Below are 19,542 nucleotides of genomic sequence, written 5' to 3' on the forward strand. Positions count from 1 at the left end.
AAGTTCTACAGCACAGACCATGCATGTGTGCTCTCCTTCTCGAGGAAACCAACTACCTAGTGCCAGACATGGCCCTAATCCTCAGCTGCTGTCAGTCAGGGGCAGTGGTTCGGGTACATCTGCCGCACAGAGCGGTTACTGAGCCCATTCTAATGCCAGCGGAACGCTGCTGGGGAAATAGTTTATTTACTCCCTGTAGCGGGGGGTGTAAGTGTCAGCTCCCGGCAGGTTAAAAGTGTTTTTTAATGTGACAGGTTCCCTTTAGCCCCTTCAAGACATCTGGCGTATATATACGGCACATGTTGGAAGCTAGTGTATGGAGCAGGCTCACGCAGCGAGCGAGCCCGCCCATACCGGGCATGTGATGGCTGAGTATTACAGTCAGGACCTGCTGCTAACAATCGCCGGTGGAGCAGTGCTTCTCCCACAATTGTTAACCTGTTAAATGCCGCTGGCAATCTCTGATGGCTGATTTTAAGACTTGTGTGCTTGTCAGTGACGTAATCGTGAGTCACTGATGGGTTACTATGATAGCTGGGGTTCAGCTAAGGACCCCTGTGCTTGTCATAACGGAGATCCATTGAAACCCTACTTCTATATACAGCGATGCTATGTCATCACCGCATATAGCACAAGCGGTCAGACGATCGCATCTTCAAGCACAAGAAACCACAGATAAATGGGAAAAAATAGAAATGTCTAAGAAGAACACACGGGTGGCATGTACAGAAGTCTATTGCGACGTTATGGGAAATATTTCCTGATCTAGCAGGTTTCTGTAGCTACAAAGTGACACACGTGAAATGTATTTTTTTCTTTATGGAGAGATGGCCTTGGAGAGGTCAGCTGGGCTTATTCATTCATGACCTTAGTGGGTTATTTTTACAACCTGTAAAGAAGCTGCGGAGACACCATCACGTGTTTCTCGACGCAAGCAGTGAATAGCCAGGCCTTTCCCCGGGAAGGAACAACCACGGGAAGGGAAGCATCCTATGAAGGAAAGCCACCTATGCCAAGCATGGTATCCATCCACAGACAGCTGTTTTGGGGTTTTTGCCCCTCATCAGTGTGGAGTAGGAATCTGGCTATTGGGAGCAGTGCCTAGTAAAAAGGCTATAAAGGTACAGATGATTGGCCTCGGGGAGACCAAAACATCCAACACCGCGGAGACACCATCACGTGTTTCTCAACGCAGTGATTCCAGAACACTGCCCCCATCCCTTATGGGAAATATGCAGATGCATGTAAAGAAGCTGCGGAGACACCATCACGTGTTTCTCGACGCAAGCAGTGAATAGCCAGGCCTTTCCCCGGGAAGGAACAACCACGGGAAGGGCAGCATCCTATGAAGGAAAGCCACCTATGCCAAGCATCCTTCATAGGATGCTGCCCTTCCCGTGGTTGTTCCTTCCCGGGGAAAGGCCTGGCTATTCACTGCTTGCGTCGAGAAACACGTGATGGTGTCTCCGCAGCTTCTTTACATGCATCTGCATATTTCCCATAAGGGATGGGGGCAGTGTTCTGGAATCACTGCGTTGAGAAACACGTGATGGTGTCTCCGCGGTGTTGGATGTTTTGGTCTCCCCGAGGCTAATCATCTGTACCTTTATAGCCTTTTTACTAGGCACTGCTCCTAATAGCCAGATTCCTACTCCACACTGATGAGGGGCAAAAACCCCGAAACGGCTGTCTGTGGATGGATACCATGCTTGGCATAGGTGGCTTTCCTTCATAGGATGCTGCCCTTCCCGTGGTTGTTCCTTCCCGGGGAAAGGCCTGGCTATTCACTGCTTGCGTCGAGAAACACGTGATGGTGTCTCCGCAGCTTCTTTACATGCATCTGCATATTTCCCATAAGGGATGGGGGCAGTGTTCTGGAATCACTGCGTTGAGAAACACGTGATGGTGTCTCCGCGGTGTTGGATGTTTTGGTCTCCCCGAGGCCAATCATCTGTACCTTTATAGCATTTTTACAACCTGGACGTTCCTTCCCCACTTTATTAAACCTCTTGACATGTCCTCACAATTCCTGTGTTAGATCAGAGATTTCCATTAGTATTGTGCAAAAATTCCAATACACATATATCTCCATCATGGGCCTCGTTCCTTGACTCCGTCATATTTGACGGGAAGAATATTTCAGTGTTCAGCACTATTCTTACTCACAAAATGGTGGAAACCACACACACAATTCTGTGTACCCCGTTACAAGTCAGTAGGGCTTGTCGGGCCCTCTTGCTGGATCTGGCACTGCCTAAAAGAAAATGGAGACTTTACTTGTGATGTGTATTTATAGTTGTTACTTGAGGCTGAGGTTTCAGAACATGATTGCACTTGTAACCGCATTCCCTTCCGTGAAGTCACGTGGCTGACTGACTTCTCTGTCAATCACTGCGCTTGTTAACTCTGTTATTTTCCTGTCATAATATTAGACCTGCACATATTCAGAAAAGCCACCTTATTGATCAAATGCCTTGTGTCAAAGCCAATGAATTATGCATGCTGCATGCAATCAGGATACCATACCGGCCAGCATTCATAGGCACTGAGACTGTAGCACATCCTTCATCCTATGGTAAATTTAGACTCTGGGTCGACATTTGTGATTTATGCTCATTATTACTTATTAGGGCTCCTGCAGACGACTGTATTTCCGGTGCGAGTGCGATCCGGCAAAACCTACGATTCCACTTGGACCAATGTTAGCCTATGGGACCATACATGATTTTCACCGACTGACCTAATGGAGAAGATGGAGAATTTTATATTCCCCATCTTCAACTGAGAAAATCAGATCACACTGTGATCAGAGGGTGATTAGCATAATCGGCCCGATTCTCTTGAATGAGAGAAAATATGGTGGTGTGACCATAGCCCGTGTCTTGCTTTTTACCATTATATGTTAATAGGATCCTGTTTTTAAGTCTGCAGAAATCATAAGGTGCATTTACACATCACAATCCTAGAAACACAATAATCCTTCAGTCTTAAAAGGCTGATGATTACCCTACCAACTAACAAAATGCTTGTTCGTCGGGTGAGAGGAACGGTAACTGAACGGAACAGTAACTGAAGCCGCTCTGTACGCTCTTTGTGACTGAAAGACGATGACTGCCGGGAAGATTAAAATTCATGTCCTCCCGATAGTCGTGATTTCAGTACGGTGGAGGCACAGCTTTAAATTATTAACATGCACATTTTCTTCCCTGTAACTGCAGCTTAATTACGGTATGTTGTTTGACATGACAGGTTCCCTTTGAGCAGAAAAGATAACACAGCGTGTGGATTACTACAAACAAGGAAACTTGTAGCACAAGTGGAATACATGATCTGGTTCCGTGAAGGCAATATTCAACGAGACCTGCTTTCTCCAATCTAAAAACTTCTATCATCTTTAGTCCATATTCACACCTTAGCAATCTGTCAGGATTTAGGTGCAGATTCCAAGGCCAAATTCTTACTGAATTTGCTGACATTCTCCCAGGATTCCACAAGGGAAAGCTGTAGTTTAGATCCACGTAATCAGCGAGATCAGATTGTCTAACCCCGCGGTACATTATTGATTATTACTAGTGATGAGTGAACGTGCTCTGATAAGGCGTTATCTGAGAATGCTCAGATGCTAACTCAGTGTCTTCGGCGTACTTGACTAATGTGTTCGAGTCCTCACGGCTTCATGTTTCACGGCTGTTCGGCAGCCACAACACATAGAGGGATTGTCTAACAAACAAGGCCGTGCATGCATGTGCTGCGGCTGTCGAACAGCCGCGAGGCGGGGACTCGAAACATATTATTTGAGCATGCCAAAGATACTGAGCTAGCACCTGAGCATGGTCAGATAACACCTTATCGGAGCACGTTCGCTCATCGCTAGTAATAATGATCAATTCTCTCTTGTTTGTATGAAAAAAAAGAAAACAACAAAATTTAGAAAACATATGTAAAGATTTTATACACAAGAGACTGTGTAATGTTGGGGGATACTCGCTACTCTGCCATTGCCGAGAATGCTCCCGTCTCTAAAATATTTAGGGAGTTCCCTTATCCTTCTGGTACAACAATAACATTTACAGTTTCGCATGTTGCGTAACTTTTCTCTAGAATTGTTCCGCAGCCATTGAGTACTGAGTGGTTATTTCAGCTGAATTTCTTACCAAAGTGCTGCTATGATGAGGCCGTCATTAATTACACAGTATTGCATTACTATGGGCTCGCCGGATTCTTTGTAATCATGTCAGTTTTTGAGAATAGGCTGTTATGGTTTCCTTTACCAATTACCAGGGATACATTTCATTGTGTACTATGACACATTGGGCTACAGCTACAATCCAGCCAAGACCTTACGTCATCGCAGCCGACATCTGTATCTCTACTGTAAGACCACATGATCTCATGCCCTCTTCATATACTTTCCCAATTGTTGCGTGTAGGGATATTCTTGCCATTTCTTACCCCTCTCACACCATGCCCTATAACGGTGCCAGTGGCCGCTCCCCTATAACATCTGTCAACTCCATTGTTTGTCCAAAGAGCCATCTTGGCAATGGAAAAGTTGATCTAGTAGGTATAGTACAGAATGGTAATTACCTGCCCGTGTGCTCACTTAATCTTTCTAAAAAATGGCAAACCACAACAAATTGGAAGTTCTGCTCCGTTTCCTCTAAAACTAAACTTCGAAAAAAAGACTCCATCTTCACATAGCCACTTTCTGCTACGAAAACTCTGCAAAAAAATAAACTCCATGCAAAGAGCAAAATCTGCAGTAAAAATATGCGGCGTAAGTTGATCAAATCCGCAGCACTAATCCATTTATGCTGTGGGTTTTCTCTTCAAAATTGTAAAATCTCATCAACAATGGTGGTATTGTACTATGGAGCTATAGAGAAGCCATTGACTATGCGACCCTCTGCTCTATTCAAAAACCCCGTTCTCAGGATCCAGAGCCCCAAATTTATACACAGGGAATAGCTTTGAATGACAGGAATACCTCTTTAAGAAACAAGTGTAGAAAACGAAATCATTAGTGTGATAAGTGTGGATGACTGTTCCAGTGAGCAGGCTATGACGCAGAAACCCCGTGTGCACCGGCAAAAAGAGGATTTCGTATAGCAATTAAATGAAAGTTTATAGTCTTTTCTGGCTCTTGGCTTTCAGGGCAGGGTTTCGTGGCAGCTGGAGAACAACATTATCCAGGTATTAGATCACTTCCACTACTACTATTGTACTATTGTTTTATGGAATCACCATTTATAAAGATTTATTATTTACATAGTAACATAGTAACATAGTTAGTAAGGCCGAAAAAAGACATTTGTCCATCCAGTTCAGCCTATATTCCATCATAATAAATACCCAGATCTACGTCCTTCTACAGAACCTAATAATTGTATGATACAATATTGTTCTGCTCCAGGAAGACATCCAGGCCTCTCTTGAACCCCTCGACTGAGTTCGCCATCACCACCTCCTCAGGCAAGCAATTCCAGATTCTCACTGCCCTAACAGTAAAGAATCCTCTTCTATGTTGGTGGAAAAACCTTCTCTCCTCCAGACGCAAAGAATGCCCCCTTGTGCCCGTCACCTTCCTTGGTATAAACAGATCCTCAGCGAGATATTTGTATTGTCCTCTTATATACTTATGCATGGTTATTAGATCGCCCCTCAGTCGTCTTTTTTCTAGACTAAATAATCCTAATTTCGCTAATCTATCTGGGTATTGTAGTTCTCCCATCCCCTTTATTAATTTTGTTGCCCTCCTTTGTACTCTCTCTAGTTCCATTATATCCTTCCTGAGCACCGGTGCCCATCAACTTTCAGGTTGATTCAAATTGTGTAACTTGAGTTTTAAGGTTTTGAAGAGTTCCATACTCGTGTAAAGATATGTCACAAAGTGGCAGCACATGGAGCACTAATATACATTCTGTTCCTTCACACTGTGGGGGTGCCGGGACTGTCAAGGAGGATCCAGCTGTACTCGTTGGGTCCTTCTATGCAGCAACTTGACAGCCTACCTATGTAACAGGTGTACAGTAGCAGCTTGCGTGAACAAGGGTTTAAAGGGACTCTGTCACCAGATTCTTGCTACCTCATGTGAGACCAGTAGGGCCAGACACCTTGATCCCAGTGATATATCACTTTCTGGGTTGCTTCCTGTCATTTTTATAAAATCCCTGTTTTACCTGCTGCACATTTACCAGTTCTCTGAATGCTGAGCTCCGTATAACCCCACCCACACCACTGATTGGCGGCTTTCTGTGTACACTCTGCATAGGCAGAAGGCTGCCAATCAGTTGTCAGGTGCCGGGTTATACACAGCTCATAACTATGGAGGATTACATTTACTAGTCCTGTAGCGATAAAATTACTATTTTATCAACAGGAGGTTATCAGAACTACAGCAAGCAGCCCAGTAAGTGACACATCACTGGAATTAGTATCTCTCCTTACAATCATGTTGAGAGATTAGATTCCCATTAACAATGTATGTTAAATAGTGTTAAAACTTGATGTATTGATAGTTTATAATATGTAAGTTAGTACAGAAGGAGGGGGAATTTACTGTATGTTCCTGTTACCAATCCTTGACTTCCATGGGGCATGTTGCCATTATCCTTCTGCCATAATGTAAACAGCGGGCATGAATGGATGAACTTGGTCATTCACAATGCTTCGGAAAGCCCTACTGTCCATACATCCATTGACAAGCATCAGAGGACTCCAGGCGTGCATTCCCCACACCATTACTCCAACACCAAGAAATGTTGGCACCTGTCAGGAAGGAAACCCCAAATTCTGACCCTCACATCTGAATGATGGAACAGAAATCTGGATTCATAAGACAAGGCAATGTTTTTGCACTACTCAGTGATCCTATTTTGCTCTCTTTTACCCACTAGATTTTTGCCTCACTTTTTTTTATTTTACCACAATAGCCTCAAACTGGTCATGTGCTGTTATCATCCACCCACGGTAAAGAAGTTCGTTGGAGCCAAGCTTTATATTCAGCTGCCATTTCCTTTACTGTGCAAAGTCTGTTCATCAGAACCATTTTTGATGTCCACCGTTGACCTCTTTTTGTCCATGAATTGTTTACATCCACAGAATCCCGTCACGAGATGTTTCCTCGATTACACCATGCTCCATAAGCTGTGAGCACCGCTCTACAAGAAAACCCTACTAGGTTGTCAATTTTTTTTGAAGTACTTGTCTACTAGTGTCAACCATGCCTCATTGGAAATCGCTCAGAAGGCTCGACTTTCCAATTCTAATTGGAATTTACACTAAATCTGATCCACATGCAGTCATTGTATTTCATGGCATTAAAAGTGTTGTTCTCCCGCGGCCGCAGGCAGCTGTGAATCTTGGCTGAATTTAGTCACAGCTAGCGTTCTGACTCCATAATTATTTTGGCCGCGTTCCTTTCATTTCCAAATAGACCTCTCAGAACAATCTCCTCCCCGCCTCCACCCCAAGTGATCTCCATGATAATTTGCTACTAATCATGTGTTTGGGTAATGTTGGAAGACATTTGTACTTTACAGTATAAATGTCATATTCTTACAAGACTCCATGTGTTGTCAGTGAAGAGTTCAGATCAGACCATGAAGACTTTTTTTTTTTTCTTAATTTTAGGCTACGTGCAAAGCAAACGTGTTTTTATGTTTTACAGACGCAGTATCTACAGCAATGCTAGATACAGCTTATGGGCAATAATGGTGTTGATGGATTTGCGGGTCCAGAATCGACGTTATCTCACTCCTTGCATATAATTTTTTACTTGTTCATTTAAAACTGTGAATTATGGTATTTTTCATGGATACACTATTGTAGAAAAGGGAATCTGTCTGCAAGTTTGACTCTTAACTTATAGTTGTGCTCAAAAGTTTACATACCCTGGCAGAATTTTTGCTTTCTTGGCCTATTTTCAGAGAATATGAATGATAGCACCAAAACCTTCTCTCCACTCTTGGTTAGTGGTTGGGTGAAGCCATTTATTGTCAACTTACTGTGTTTTCTCTTTTTAAATCATAATGACAGCCCAAAACATCCAAATGACCCTGATCAAAAGTTCACATATCCCATTTCTTAATACTGTTTATTGCCCCCTCTAACATCAATGACAGTTTGAAGTCTTTTGTGGTAGTTGTGGATGAGGTTCTTTATTTTCTCAGATGGTAAAGCTGCCCACTCTGCTTGGCAAAAAGCCTCCAGTTCCAGTAAATTCTTGGGCTGTCTAGCATGAACTTCGTGCTTGAGATCTCCCCAGAGTGGCTCAATGATATTGAGGTCAGGAGACTGAGATGGCCACTCCAGAACCTTCACTTTGTTCTGCTGTAGCCAATGACAGGTTGACTTGGCCTTGTGTTTTGGATTGTTGTCATGTTGGAACATCCAAGTACGTCCCATGCGCAGTTTCCGGGCTGATGATTGCAAATTTGCCTCCAGTATTTGCTGAGATAATGTGTGCAAACTATAAAGCGCTGCGGAATATGTTAGCGCTATATAAAAATAAAGATTATTATTATAACGTGCTGGATTCATCTTTCCTTCAATTGTGACCAAGTTTCCTGAGCCTTTGCAGCGCACACATGCCAAAAACGTCAGCAATCCACCTCCTTGCTTTACAGTAGGAATGGTGTTCCTTTCATCATAGGCCTTGTCGACCTCTCTCCAAATGTAACATTTATGGTTGTGGCCAGAAAGTTCAATTTTGGTTTCATCACTCCAAATTACCTTGTTCCAGAAGTTTCGAGGCTTGTCTCTGTGCTGTTTTGCGTGTTGTAGACAAGATACTTTGTGGCATTTGCACATAAATGGCTTTCTTCTGGCGACTCATCCTGTATTTGAGCTGATGTTATTTGTGGGTTTTTCTCTGCATCCCAAACCATTTTCCTGGCAGTTGTGGATGAAATTTTTGTTTGTCTACCTGACCGTGGTTTTGTTTTTACAGAGCCCCTGATTTTCCATTTGTTAATTACCGTTTGAACGCTGCTGACTAGCACTATCAATTTCTTGGATATCTTTTTGTATCCCTTTCCTGTTTTATACAGTTCATCTCCCTTTCCCGTAGATTCATTGACAATTCTTTTGCTTTCCCCATGATTCACAATCCCGAAATGTCAGTGGCTGGATGAAAGATGCAAGAGTCTGTCTGGATCCCAGAAACTCACTCAACTTTTATGCACACACACAAGCAAACAGGTCACAGGTGAGGATTAGTGATGAACGAGTATACTGGTTGCTCGGGTGGTCTCCAAGTATTTATGACTGTTCGGAGATTTAGTTTTCCTTGCTGCAGCTGGATGATATACGGCTGTTAGCCAGCCTGTGTACATGTGGGGGTTGCCTGGTTGCTAAGGAATCCCCACATGTAATCAAGCTGTCTAGTAGCCGCAAATCATCCAGCTGCGGCACGGAAAACTAAATTTCCGAGCAGTCATAAATACTCGGAGACCACCCAAGCATGGTCGGGAAAACCCGAGCAACAAGTATACTCACTCATCACTAGTGAGGATGTTACCTTTAGTAGCCATTCAATCCCATTTGTGTCAACTTCTGTGCATGTTATCAGAAAAAAATCACCAGGGTATGTGAACGGGTCATTTGGATGTTTTGGGTTGTCATTATGATTGACAATAAATGGCTTCACCCAACCACTAACCATGAGTGGAGAAAAAGTGTTGGTGCTATCATTCATATTCTCTGGAAAAAGGCCAAGAAAGCCAAAATTCTGCCTGGGTATATAAACATTTGAGCACAACTGTATATGTGTATGTCTCCCAGCGAAATCTGAATGCATAGCTATCTTTATAATTTAATTTTGCCTGAATCTTGATAAATCCGTTATTAAATGCAGTGGGCGGGAAAGCACACTTAGCAAAACTCTGCTTCCTTTATTATTAACATTTTTGCGCCTCCTATTGTCCATTGATTGCTAGTTGACTTGGCCTTTGACATTTAGGTGTCGGTCAGGAAATCGCATGCTTGTGCAGATCTTTGTCTCCCCGCTTCGGTGCAGTAACTTGTCCTTTTGGTAGGCATTGTCTTTTGTGTTCTACCGCTAATGCATTGCACCCAGGATCCAAAATAATAATTTTCCCCAACTGGCCTGGCCTTGAGAATCCCAATCATTAATGTATATAAAACAGTTTATTTGGCTCTTAAAGAGAAATTAGTTATGAATCTTAAGCAAGTGGTATCAGATTTTCCAATCTGTGTAAAACCCAGGACAGATGTTTTACTTTGGAAAATACAGTTCTCGTCTGGATTTATATGCCAAAAACAAATAATCATTTAGTTTTTCCATTCATTCTGATGTGATTCTGCTTTTGACAAAATATTAAACAGAGAAAAGAAGTTCTGACCTCTAGGACAAAGGGTGTGGTCTGTGGTGGACTCTAATCAGAATAGCAGATACAACCCTAAGACCTGAAAACAAGCTTCAGACATTTGTCTTCTAAATTGAGCTATATTATTGTTATTGACAGCATGTATGCATCACCGAAGTGGTTGGCCTTGGTAATGATGTCAATATCATGAAGTCTGTACCAGTAACACTAGTTTACTGAGTAGTTTGTTTCATTGGATTCTGGGTCCGGGATTTAGGAGTGACCAAAAGAGCCTGGGTGGGAATTGTCCCTCCTATACTCCAGTCTGGATCTTATAGGCCTAATAAAAGGCAGGTGGACCGGCTCAAAGAGTTGTTTTACTGAGGTTTGGAGATAGACAATCTATGATGAATCGTCTGTTTTAATCTGAAAGGTTCTTGTGACACCAAGTTGGTGAGACCGGTTGATTTATTTTTGCCTTACCCAACAAGGTACTTTGATTAATTTGTGCAGAAGACCGCTCTTGTCATCTTTGATTTACAAAGTTTATGAAGAACAATAAACTTTATTTTGTTTGGATCTTAAAACCTGGTGCCAGTGCGTGTCCAAGCGACTACCAAATAGAGCTGAAAGCCACACAACATGAATGTTGGTAAATGCATCTTACTGTTCTCTATCCTTTCAGTCGCACCTAGAACCCCATGCTCTGCAATTCTCTAATAAGTATAAGAGAACGTATCCTACTTCCCGTGTTAACGTAGTTGGTAATGTTAAAAATACTCAGGACCATTATCTCTTATAATTCTAATGTGTTGATCCAGAAAAAGGCACAAACACCTATGATCATGATTTAGCAGTACTGTTCAACAGAATTATAAATAATCAGACTATGTCACATTGACCCAGATGTAACTTCACAGAATAGCCTTTCCATCGTTATACAAGGCCATCAGTCTTGATTTACAGTTCATTTAGGGCGAAAGTGAATGAGAATTGACATCATTATAAATTGTGCAGCTAATGTCCTCAGTACTGATTTTTTTCAGCCTGTGAAAGGACGTTTTTCATTCTTATCTTTCTATCTATAAATTTCCCTCTCACTTATTTGGTACCCAAGACTTGAGTTTTCCATTGGTCTACATGGACTAGTGTGTAAAATTAACTCGTTAGGTTTCAAATGAAGAATTGCAGCTTAAAGGGACATTCTAATGATAGATGTTGGCATGTCGGGAAGGTTCTTGTTGCTTCATAGCTCCCATTCTTTTTCTTGAATGCATGTTTGGCTGTCGTAAAAATCTGTTAACTGATTTTGGTTATCAGTCAAGTTTTTAGTTTTCCAGTTCATTCACTCGGGCTTCCCTTAAAGGGTTACTCTGATTTTCTTGATGGGTAATGTTGGAAAATGTTTGGAATGGCAAAACGTTTGTAAATTTCCATTTATAAAAATTTTCCCTTGGTTCCTGTGATAATTACATTTTTGTTTGTACTGAATTGCTTTAATTTTTTTATGGTTTTCTTGCCATCTTGTTGCCCTGAGGGCCAGCTGCCACTGTGGTTTAGAAGTGATGGCCAAACGTTCAGTGCTTTACAAGCTCTTTCTAATACAGCTTGTAAGCACTGCACTGAAAATGGCCAGGTTCACTGTGAGCTGTTGGCTCCCGGCCAGTATTAGAGCCGCTGCGGTCCCAATGGTGCCGAGTAAAAGCTGCCTAATATGGCCGCATTGCGAGGGCACAGCTCAGGCCAGCAGTGCAATGATGCTGCAGGTCTGAACTGTCAATCAAGGAGGATTACCGGCCCACGCATCAATCAGGAAGTCACCTGCTTGGGGAGCAATGTGCTATTGAACAAACAACATGAGGCCAACCCTTTAAATGATCACTGTACTGTCGGAAAACTTGATGTCATATGATAATGTTCTAAATAGTCAATCTTCAAATCTCTTTATCTAAAGATTGGCATCTTACCCCTCTTATTTAAAGAAACTGTTATATCAGTTGTGCTACATATGAAAAGAGCTGCCTTTCAAAAAAAAATTTTTTTTACCTAAATTCATGAAAACAAATTCTTACATGTATTATCTAAAACTGCTGCAGTGAGAAGGAATGCAAGCAGTGGATTGGGCTTTATTAAAGTGGTTTTCCGACCTAACCAAGTGACAGAGAAGACTAGGATATGCTATTACTTGCTGTTAAAGGTAAACACTGAGAGCCCCACCAGTTGACAGAATGAAGTTGCCTTGTTCGTCATTGGATTAAGGTGGCCACCCCTGGCATCCGCACTTAGAGCTCCTCTGCGGGGAGAAAATTAACTTTATCCCTCCTGGCGCTGTCCAGCGTTCAGTCATAGGGGTCGCTCCGCAAAGTTTGTCACCGCTCGGTGTCTGGAGAGTGATGGCTGTAGCCGCACCCTCAGCACTGACTGACAGCTGGCCGTAATGCTGAGCTTGCTGTCAGTCCGTGTCGGGGACGCGGTTACAGCCGCCGCTTTCTATACACAGAGCGGTGACTGAAACCGTGCCAGCCCCACCCCTATAACTGGGTAGTGAATGCTGCTGGGAGGATAAAGGTTAATTTCCTCCCAGCAGTGGGGCTCTCAGTGCGGGTGCCGGGTAGATTCAGAATGCTATTACCTGCAGATTAACTTCATATCTCCAGGTTACTAGCGTTTTTCACGTGACAGGTTCCTTCTAAGATAGTGGGTACTTCTAGTTAATAAAATTTCATTAAGTCTCATTCTGCAATCTTCATTCCTAAAATCAATTAGATCCCATGATATGCAATTTGCAGCTTGATCCTAAGCTTCAGATTTTTTTTCTCTTGTTTGTCTCTCTGTTATGTAGGTGGTTGGCTATGAGTACCACTGGTCCCACCGCCATATCAATCTAACACTGAGCTGTTGGTGTACCTATAAAGATGATTAGAGGGATCCGGCTACCTTACATTCTGCCACCCCACACCATAAGCCCAGGAGAAGGTTCGGGGTACCATTTCCTCATGAAGGCCTCCTCATGGCATTGCATTTGTGGTCTCCAGATGGAGACTGGAGCAATGGGGGATAGAATGGAGGTCTGTCCTCTTTATCAATGAGTCCTGCTTTTGTTTTGGATGCAATGATAGCCAAAGATCGGTCTGCAAACTACATGGGCAATGCCATAAGGAAGCCTTCATGAAGGGATATCCTTCTGGCCCTTATCCCGAGATTAAGGTGTAGGGCAGCTTTACACTCATGTGCACTGACAGTTTGTAGTACATGGATTTGCTCATGGATCCAGTAGTCCAGCCTTTTCTTCAAAGTGTCAGCAGAACACTAGGCCACATGTTGATCGTGTTACCGTGAGCACCCTGCGTGATCTAAACATGCCATCATTGTCTGCAGCGTCTCCAGACTTGTCTCCCATCAAGCACATCTGGGTTCTTACTGGTTGGTAATTACAAATGGAATTGCCAGCAGTAAATCTTTTATAATTTTCTTGCCCAAGTTCATTCAGTATGGCAAAGCATAACTCAGACAACCATTCATTGCATGCCAAGGCGTAAGTAAGTGCGGGGGTTTCTGCACATGGAGCTCATATTGAATGAATTGAGATGTTTTGACAATTCAAAAGTAGAACATTTCTATATCCATTTATTATTTTGGATGAGCAGCAGATTCTTCCTGTCTCTTAATTGTATTTTTATGAGCTAGTTTTATTAGAAACTGCCAGTACAGAAAGAAGGCATTGTGTACCCTCTCCATCCAGCATTTTTATGTGACCATAATATCATCATGCTTTTATGTTCAGAAGTGATATAAAGCAGGAACAGTGAAGGGTGGTTCCCTCTACAAACAAAAAAAAATCATTTTATATTGAAAAGTTCTGCAGCTATTCAATACTCGGTGGAGTATTTCAGTAAAATACCTCCTTCCGTATAACATCTGGTGGTACAGACCATAATTTCTTAATTCAACAAAAATGTATAATTTCTGAAAATTATAGCACCTTGATTTAGAGGTCCTTAAGACTAGAATAATTATTTGTTTGGTCGACATGTTTAGAAGCTCCTTCCAATTATACTACAGTTTTAATACAGCACCCATTAAAAATGCATTTTTTTTGATCATATAATTTTATTTTTTTGTCTGTCTGTAGATCAGAGAAGGATTTTCCCTCTACTGGGAATGCTGTTAAAGGAGTGGTCCGAAACGAACACTGATATAATCCTAAATCTCTATTTAATCTAATAATCTAATTTCTTAATATACTTTAATTAAACTTGTCCTACCGTTCGCACTCTACAGTGGGTATGGAAAGTGTTCAGACCCCTTTAAATTTTTCACTCTTAGTTTCATTGCAGCCATTTGGTAAATTCAAAAAAGTTCATTTTTTTTTCTCAATGTATACTCTGCACCCCATCTTGACTGGAAAAAAAACAGAAATGTAGACATTTTTGCAAGTTTATTAAAAAAGAAAAAATGAAATATCACATGGTCATAAGTGTTCAGACCCTTAGCTCAGTATTGAGTAGAAGCACCTTTTGAGCTAGTACAGCCATGAGTCTTCTTGGGAATGATGCAACAAGTTTTTCGCACTTGAACTTGGGGATCCTCTGCCATTCTTCCTTGCAGATCCTCTCCAGTTCCGTCAGGTTGGATGGTGAACGTTGGTGGACAGCCATTTTCAGGTCTCTCCAGAGATGCTCAATTGTGTTTAGGTCAGGGCTCTGGCTGGACCAGTCAGGAATGGTCACAGAGTTTTCTGAAGCCACTCATTTGTTATTTTAACTGTGTGCTTAGGGTCATTGTCTTGTTGGAAAGTGAACCTTCGGCCAAGTCTGAGGTCCAGAGCACTCTGGAAGAGGTTTTCATCCAGGATATCTCTGTACTTTGCCGCATTCATGTTTCCTTCAATGGCAACCTGTCGTCCTGTCCCTGCAGCTGAAAAACACCCCCATAGCATGATGTTGCCACCACCATGTTTCACTGTTGGGAATGTATTGGACAGGTGATGATCAGTGCCTGGTTTTCTCCACACATACCGCTTAGAATTATCACCGAAAAGATCTATCTTTGTCTCATCAAACCATCATGTGTTTTTTAGCAAACTCTATGCGGGCTTTCATATTTCTTGCACTGAGGAGAGGCTTTCATCGGACCACTCTGCCATAAAGGCCCAACTGGTGGAGGGCTGCAGTGGTAGTTGACTTTGTGGAACTTTCTCCCATCTCCCTACTGCATCTCTGGAGTTCAGCCACAGTGATCTTGGGGTTCTTCTTTACCTCTCTCACCAAGGCTCTTCTCCTACGATTGCTCAGTTTGGCTGGATGGCCAGGTCTAGGAAGACTTCTGGTGGTCTCAAACTTCTTCCATTAACCCCTTCATGACCTTGGGATTTTTCGTTTTTCCGTGTTCGTTTTTCACTCCTCTCCTTCCCAGAGCCATAACTTTTTTATTTTTCCGTCAATTTGGCCATGTGAGGGCTTATTTTTTGCGGGACGAGTTGTACTTTTGAACGACATCATTGGTTTTAGCATGTCGTGTACTAGAAAACGGGGAAAAAATTCCAAGTGCGGTGAAATTGCAAAAAAAAGTGCAATCCCACACTTGTTTTTTGTTTGGCTTTTTTGCTAGGTTCACTAAATGCTAAAACTGACCTGCCATTATGATTCTCCAGGTCAGTACGAGTTCATAGGCACCTAACATGACTAGGTTATTTTTTACCTAATAACAAACAGATAAACGCACACAATGGGAGGGATACCTCATAATCACTCAGCGTAACTACCAGTGTAATAAGTTAGAGGCACTCTCACCTACGTTGTAGGACAATAAGGACCCACCAAGAACTACATACAACCACAAAGATAAAGGTGGAAAAAATGTCCACAATTACAGAAGTAGAAACAACTTTATTAATAAAAACTACATACAAAAGGTATCAGACAGGGACAAGACTGAAACAGGCAGCAAAGTTCATCACCACATAGTTAGCGAGAGCCCACACACTGGGGTAAAGATAGGTCATAAGCGCAAGTGCGCAGCAAAGTCATACAGAGGCATAAAGACATAGTGTAAACCTACCCAGTAATATGTAGACCCGGCAAGTGTGGGCTCCCGCCCTCCCCGACGCGCGTTTCGGAAGTACGGGACTTCCTTCACGCCCCCTGAGGAAGGAAGTCCCGTACTTCCGAAACGCGCGTCGGGGAGGGCGGGAGCCCACACTTGCCGGGTCTACATATTACTGGGTAGGTTTACACTATGTCTTTATGCCTCTGTATGACTTTGCTGCGCACTTGCGCTTATGACCTATCTTTACCCCAGTGTGTGGGCTCTCGCTAACTATGTGGTGATGAACTTTGCTGCCTGTTTCAGTCTTGTCCCTGTCTGATACCTTTTGTATGTAGTTTATATTAATAAAGTTGTTTCTACTTCTGTAATTGTGGACATTTTTTCCACCTTTATCTCTGTGGTTGTATATTTTTTACCTAAGTGGTGAAAAAAAATTCCAAACTTTGCTAAAAAAAAAAAAAAAAAAAAAATTGCGCCATTTTCCGATATTCGTAGCGTCTCCTTTTTTCATGATCTGGGGTCGGTTGAGGGCTTATTTTTTGCGTGCCGAGATGATGTTTTTAATGATAGCATTTTGGTGCTGGTACGTTCTTTTGATCGCCCGTTATTGCATTTTAATGCAATGTCGCGGCGACCAAAAACCGTAATTCTGGCGTTTCGCATTTTTTTCTCGCTACGCCGTTTAGTGATCAGGTTAATACTTTTTTTTAATTGATAGATCGGGCGATTCTGAGGACGGCGATACCAAATATGTGTAGATTTGATTTTTTTTTTTATTCATTTATTTTGATTGGGGCGAAAGGGGGGTGATTTAAACTTTTATATTTTTTTTATTTTTTTCACATTTTTTTTAACTTTTTTTTTTTACTTTTGCCATGCTTCAATAGCCTCCATGGGAGGCTAGAAGCAGGCATAGCACGATCGGCTCTGCTACATAGCAGTGATCATCAGATCGCTGCTATGTAGCAGAATTGCAGGTGTGCTGTGAGCGCCGACCACAAGGTGGCACTCACAGCTGCCGAGGATCAGTAACCATAGAGGTCTCAAGGACCTCTATGGTTACTATTCTGAAGCATCGCCGACCCCCGATCATGTGACGGGGGTCGGCGATGACGTCATTTCCGGCCGGAAATGGTAGTTAAATGCCGCTGTCTGCGATTGACAGCGGCATTTAACTAGTTAATAGGTGCGGGCTGATCGCGATTCTGCCCGCGCCTATTACGGGCACATGTCAGCTGTTCAAAACAGCTGACATGTCCCGGCTTTGATGCGGGCTCACCGCGGAGCCCGGCATCAAAGCAGGAGATCTGACCTCGGACGTACTATCCCGTCCGAGGTCAGAAAGGGGTTAAAGGATTATGGAGGCCACTGTGCTCTTAGGAACCTTGAGTACTGCAGAAATTCTGTTGTAACCTTGGCCAGATCTGTGCCTCGCCACAATTCTGTCTCTGAGCTCCTTGGCCAGTTCCTTTGACCTCATGATTCTCATTTGGTCTGACATGCACCATGAGCTGTGAGGTCTTATATAGACAGGTGTGTGCCTTTCCAAATCAAGTCCTATCAGTTTAATTAAACACAACTGGCCTCCAATGAAGGAGTAGAACCATCTCAAGGAGAATCACAAAGAAATAGACAGCATGTGACTTAAATATAAGTGTCTGAGCAAAGGGTCTGAATACTTATGACCATGTGATATTTCAGTTTTTCTTTTTTAATAACTATACAAAAATGTATATTTTTTTCAGTCAAGATGGGGTGCAGAGTGTACATTAATGTGAAAAAAATGAACTTTTCTGAATTTACCAAATGGCTGCAATGAAACAGAGTGAAAAATTTAAAGGGGTCTGAATACTTTCCGTACCCACTGTATACTGTTACTGCTTTTTTTTTTTTAGCTACCGGTACTTGTTTAATTACATTTCTTTTGAGAATCCCCAGTGCATGCTAGGATACTCAAACGTCATAAGGGGGATAAGCTGCAGTCACTGCCACGGCCTCTGTCCCCTCCCTGAAACGAAGTGTCATCAGGGATTTCCATTTATTGGAGTAAAATGTCTTTCACCATTTATCAATTTCCTGTTATCTCCTCCCATGATCATTCACTCTGAATTACTGCTCAAATCTGTCTACATTTCTGTCTTCAGTGGGTAATCAAATTACACCTTCTGCCTATAAACGTTTATGGAAAAGGGGACAGAGCTGGAGAAAATGGCAGAAAAAAGCAAAAGGAGAAACTGCTGAGGCTTTTTAGTACAAGATGAAAAACTGTTAAAAACCACGATTCGAGCCAGTTAATGGTCATAAATAGACACTTTCTGACACTTTGCTTTTATTTACTACTGGCCTGTATAGAAAGAGTGGTTTGGAAATATTTGCAATTTGGTTTGATGTAGGTCACCAGCATTGGATGCTCATTTTGAGATCCTTTTTTGGGACAGTGCGTGTGGGAGTACACTATTTATGATGCATACATGTTTTTATCAGCATAGTAATGCATGTGAATCATTTCACAGGTTTTGCTGTAGCCCAATGCATAAACCAGCACAGCATGTCACCAGCATCTTCTCCATCCCCCCCCTCAAGCGGCAGCTCCAGTGGAAGCACCGGTCCTTGTGATTCTGTCACAGCCAGTTTAACATCAACCCCATCTGCTGTTCAGAGTCCATCAGGTAAAATTAATATATTTTCTGTCTAAAATTTTTATGCTGTATATCATAGTGTGTCTGAATAGAAGGCATCACTGAGCCAAAATACTGAGAACTTACTGGTCTATGTTTAGTTATCTTTTTTACGCTTTTCACATTGGATCTCATGTTTTCTTTCTCGAACATACCTGGGTAGATACAAGAACTAAAATTATTCGCAGTGTTAACTTTTATATGTATTTAGCCTTTTTGTGCTAAAGTTCGAAAGTTTTACGATAGTGTGTAATCCATAGGAAGGGGAAGCCACAGTGACATGGTAGCCTTTTCTACAAGGTAACATAAAACCAAGAGAGGAAGAGAAGGGAATGGCCTCCCATCACGTGTATTAAATCTGGAGGCAAATTGGCACAATACGTACCGTCTGGTTATTCAGAATCCTAATGGTCACCCAGTACGTTCTTGTATTGTTGCATTTTATAGGCACATTTTACGATTCAGAACTCACAAGAGATAGACTCATC

At 42.3% G+C, this 19,542-nt stretch overlaps 1 protein-coding gene across 1 annotated transcript in view; it reads left to right on the plus strand.

Annotated features, from left to right (window-relative positions):
• CLEC16A (C-type lectin domain containing 16A) overlaps positions 1-19,542 on the plus strand; it is a 285,953-nt gene that overhangs the window by 233,975 nt on the left and 32,436 nt on the right. Inside the window, exon 22 of the mRNA XM_069734042.1 lies at positions 18,890-19,045. Coding sequence (XP_069590143.1) covers positions 18,890-19,045 — 156 coding nt within the window. The remainder of the gene's footprint in view (positions 1-18,889; positions 19,046-19,542) is intronic.

Source organism: Ranitomeya imitator, chromosome 7 (assembly GCF_032444005.1).
Source record: "Ranitomeya imitator isolate aRanImi1 chromosome 7, aRanImi1.pri, whole genome shotgun sequence".
In the NCBI taxonomy this organism is placed as follows: domain Eukaryota; kingdom Metazoa; phylum Chordata; class Amphibia; order Anura; family Dendrobatidae; genus Ranitomeya; species Ranitomeya imitator.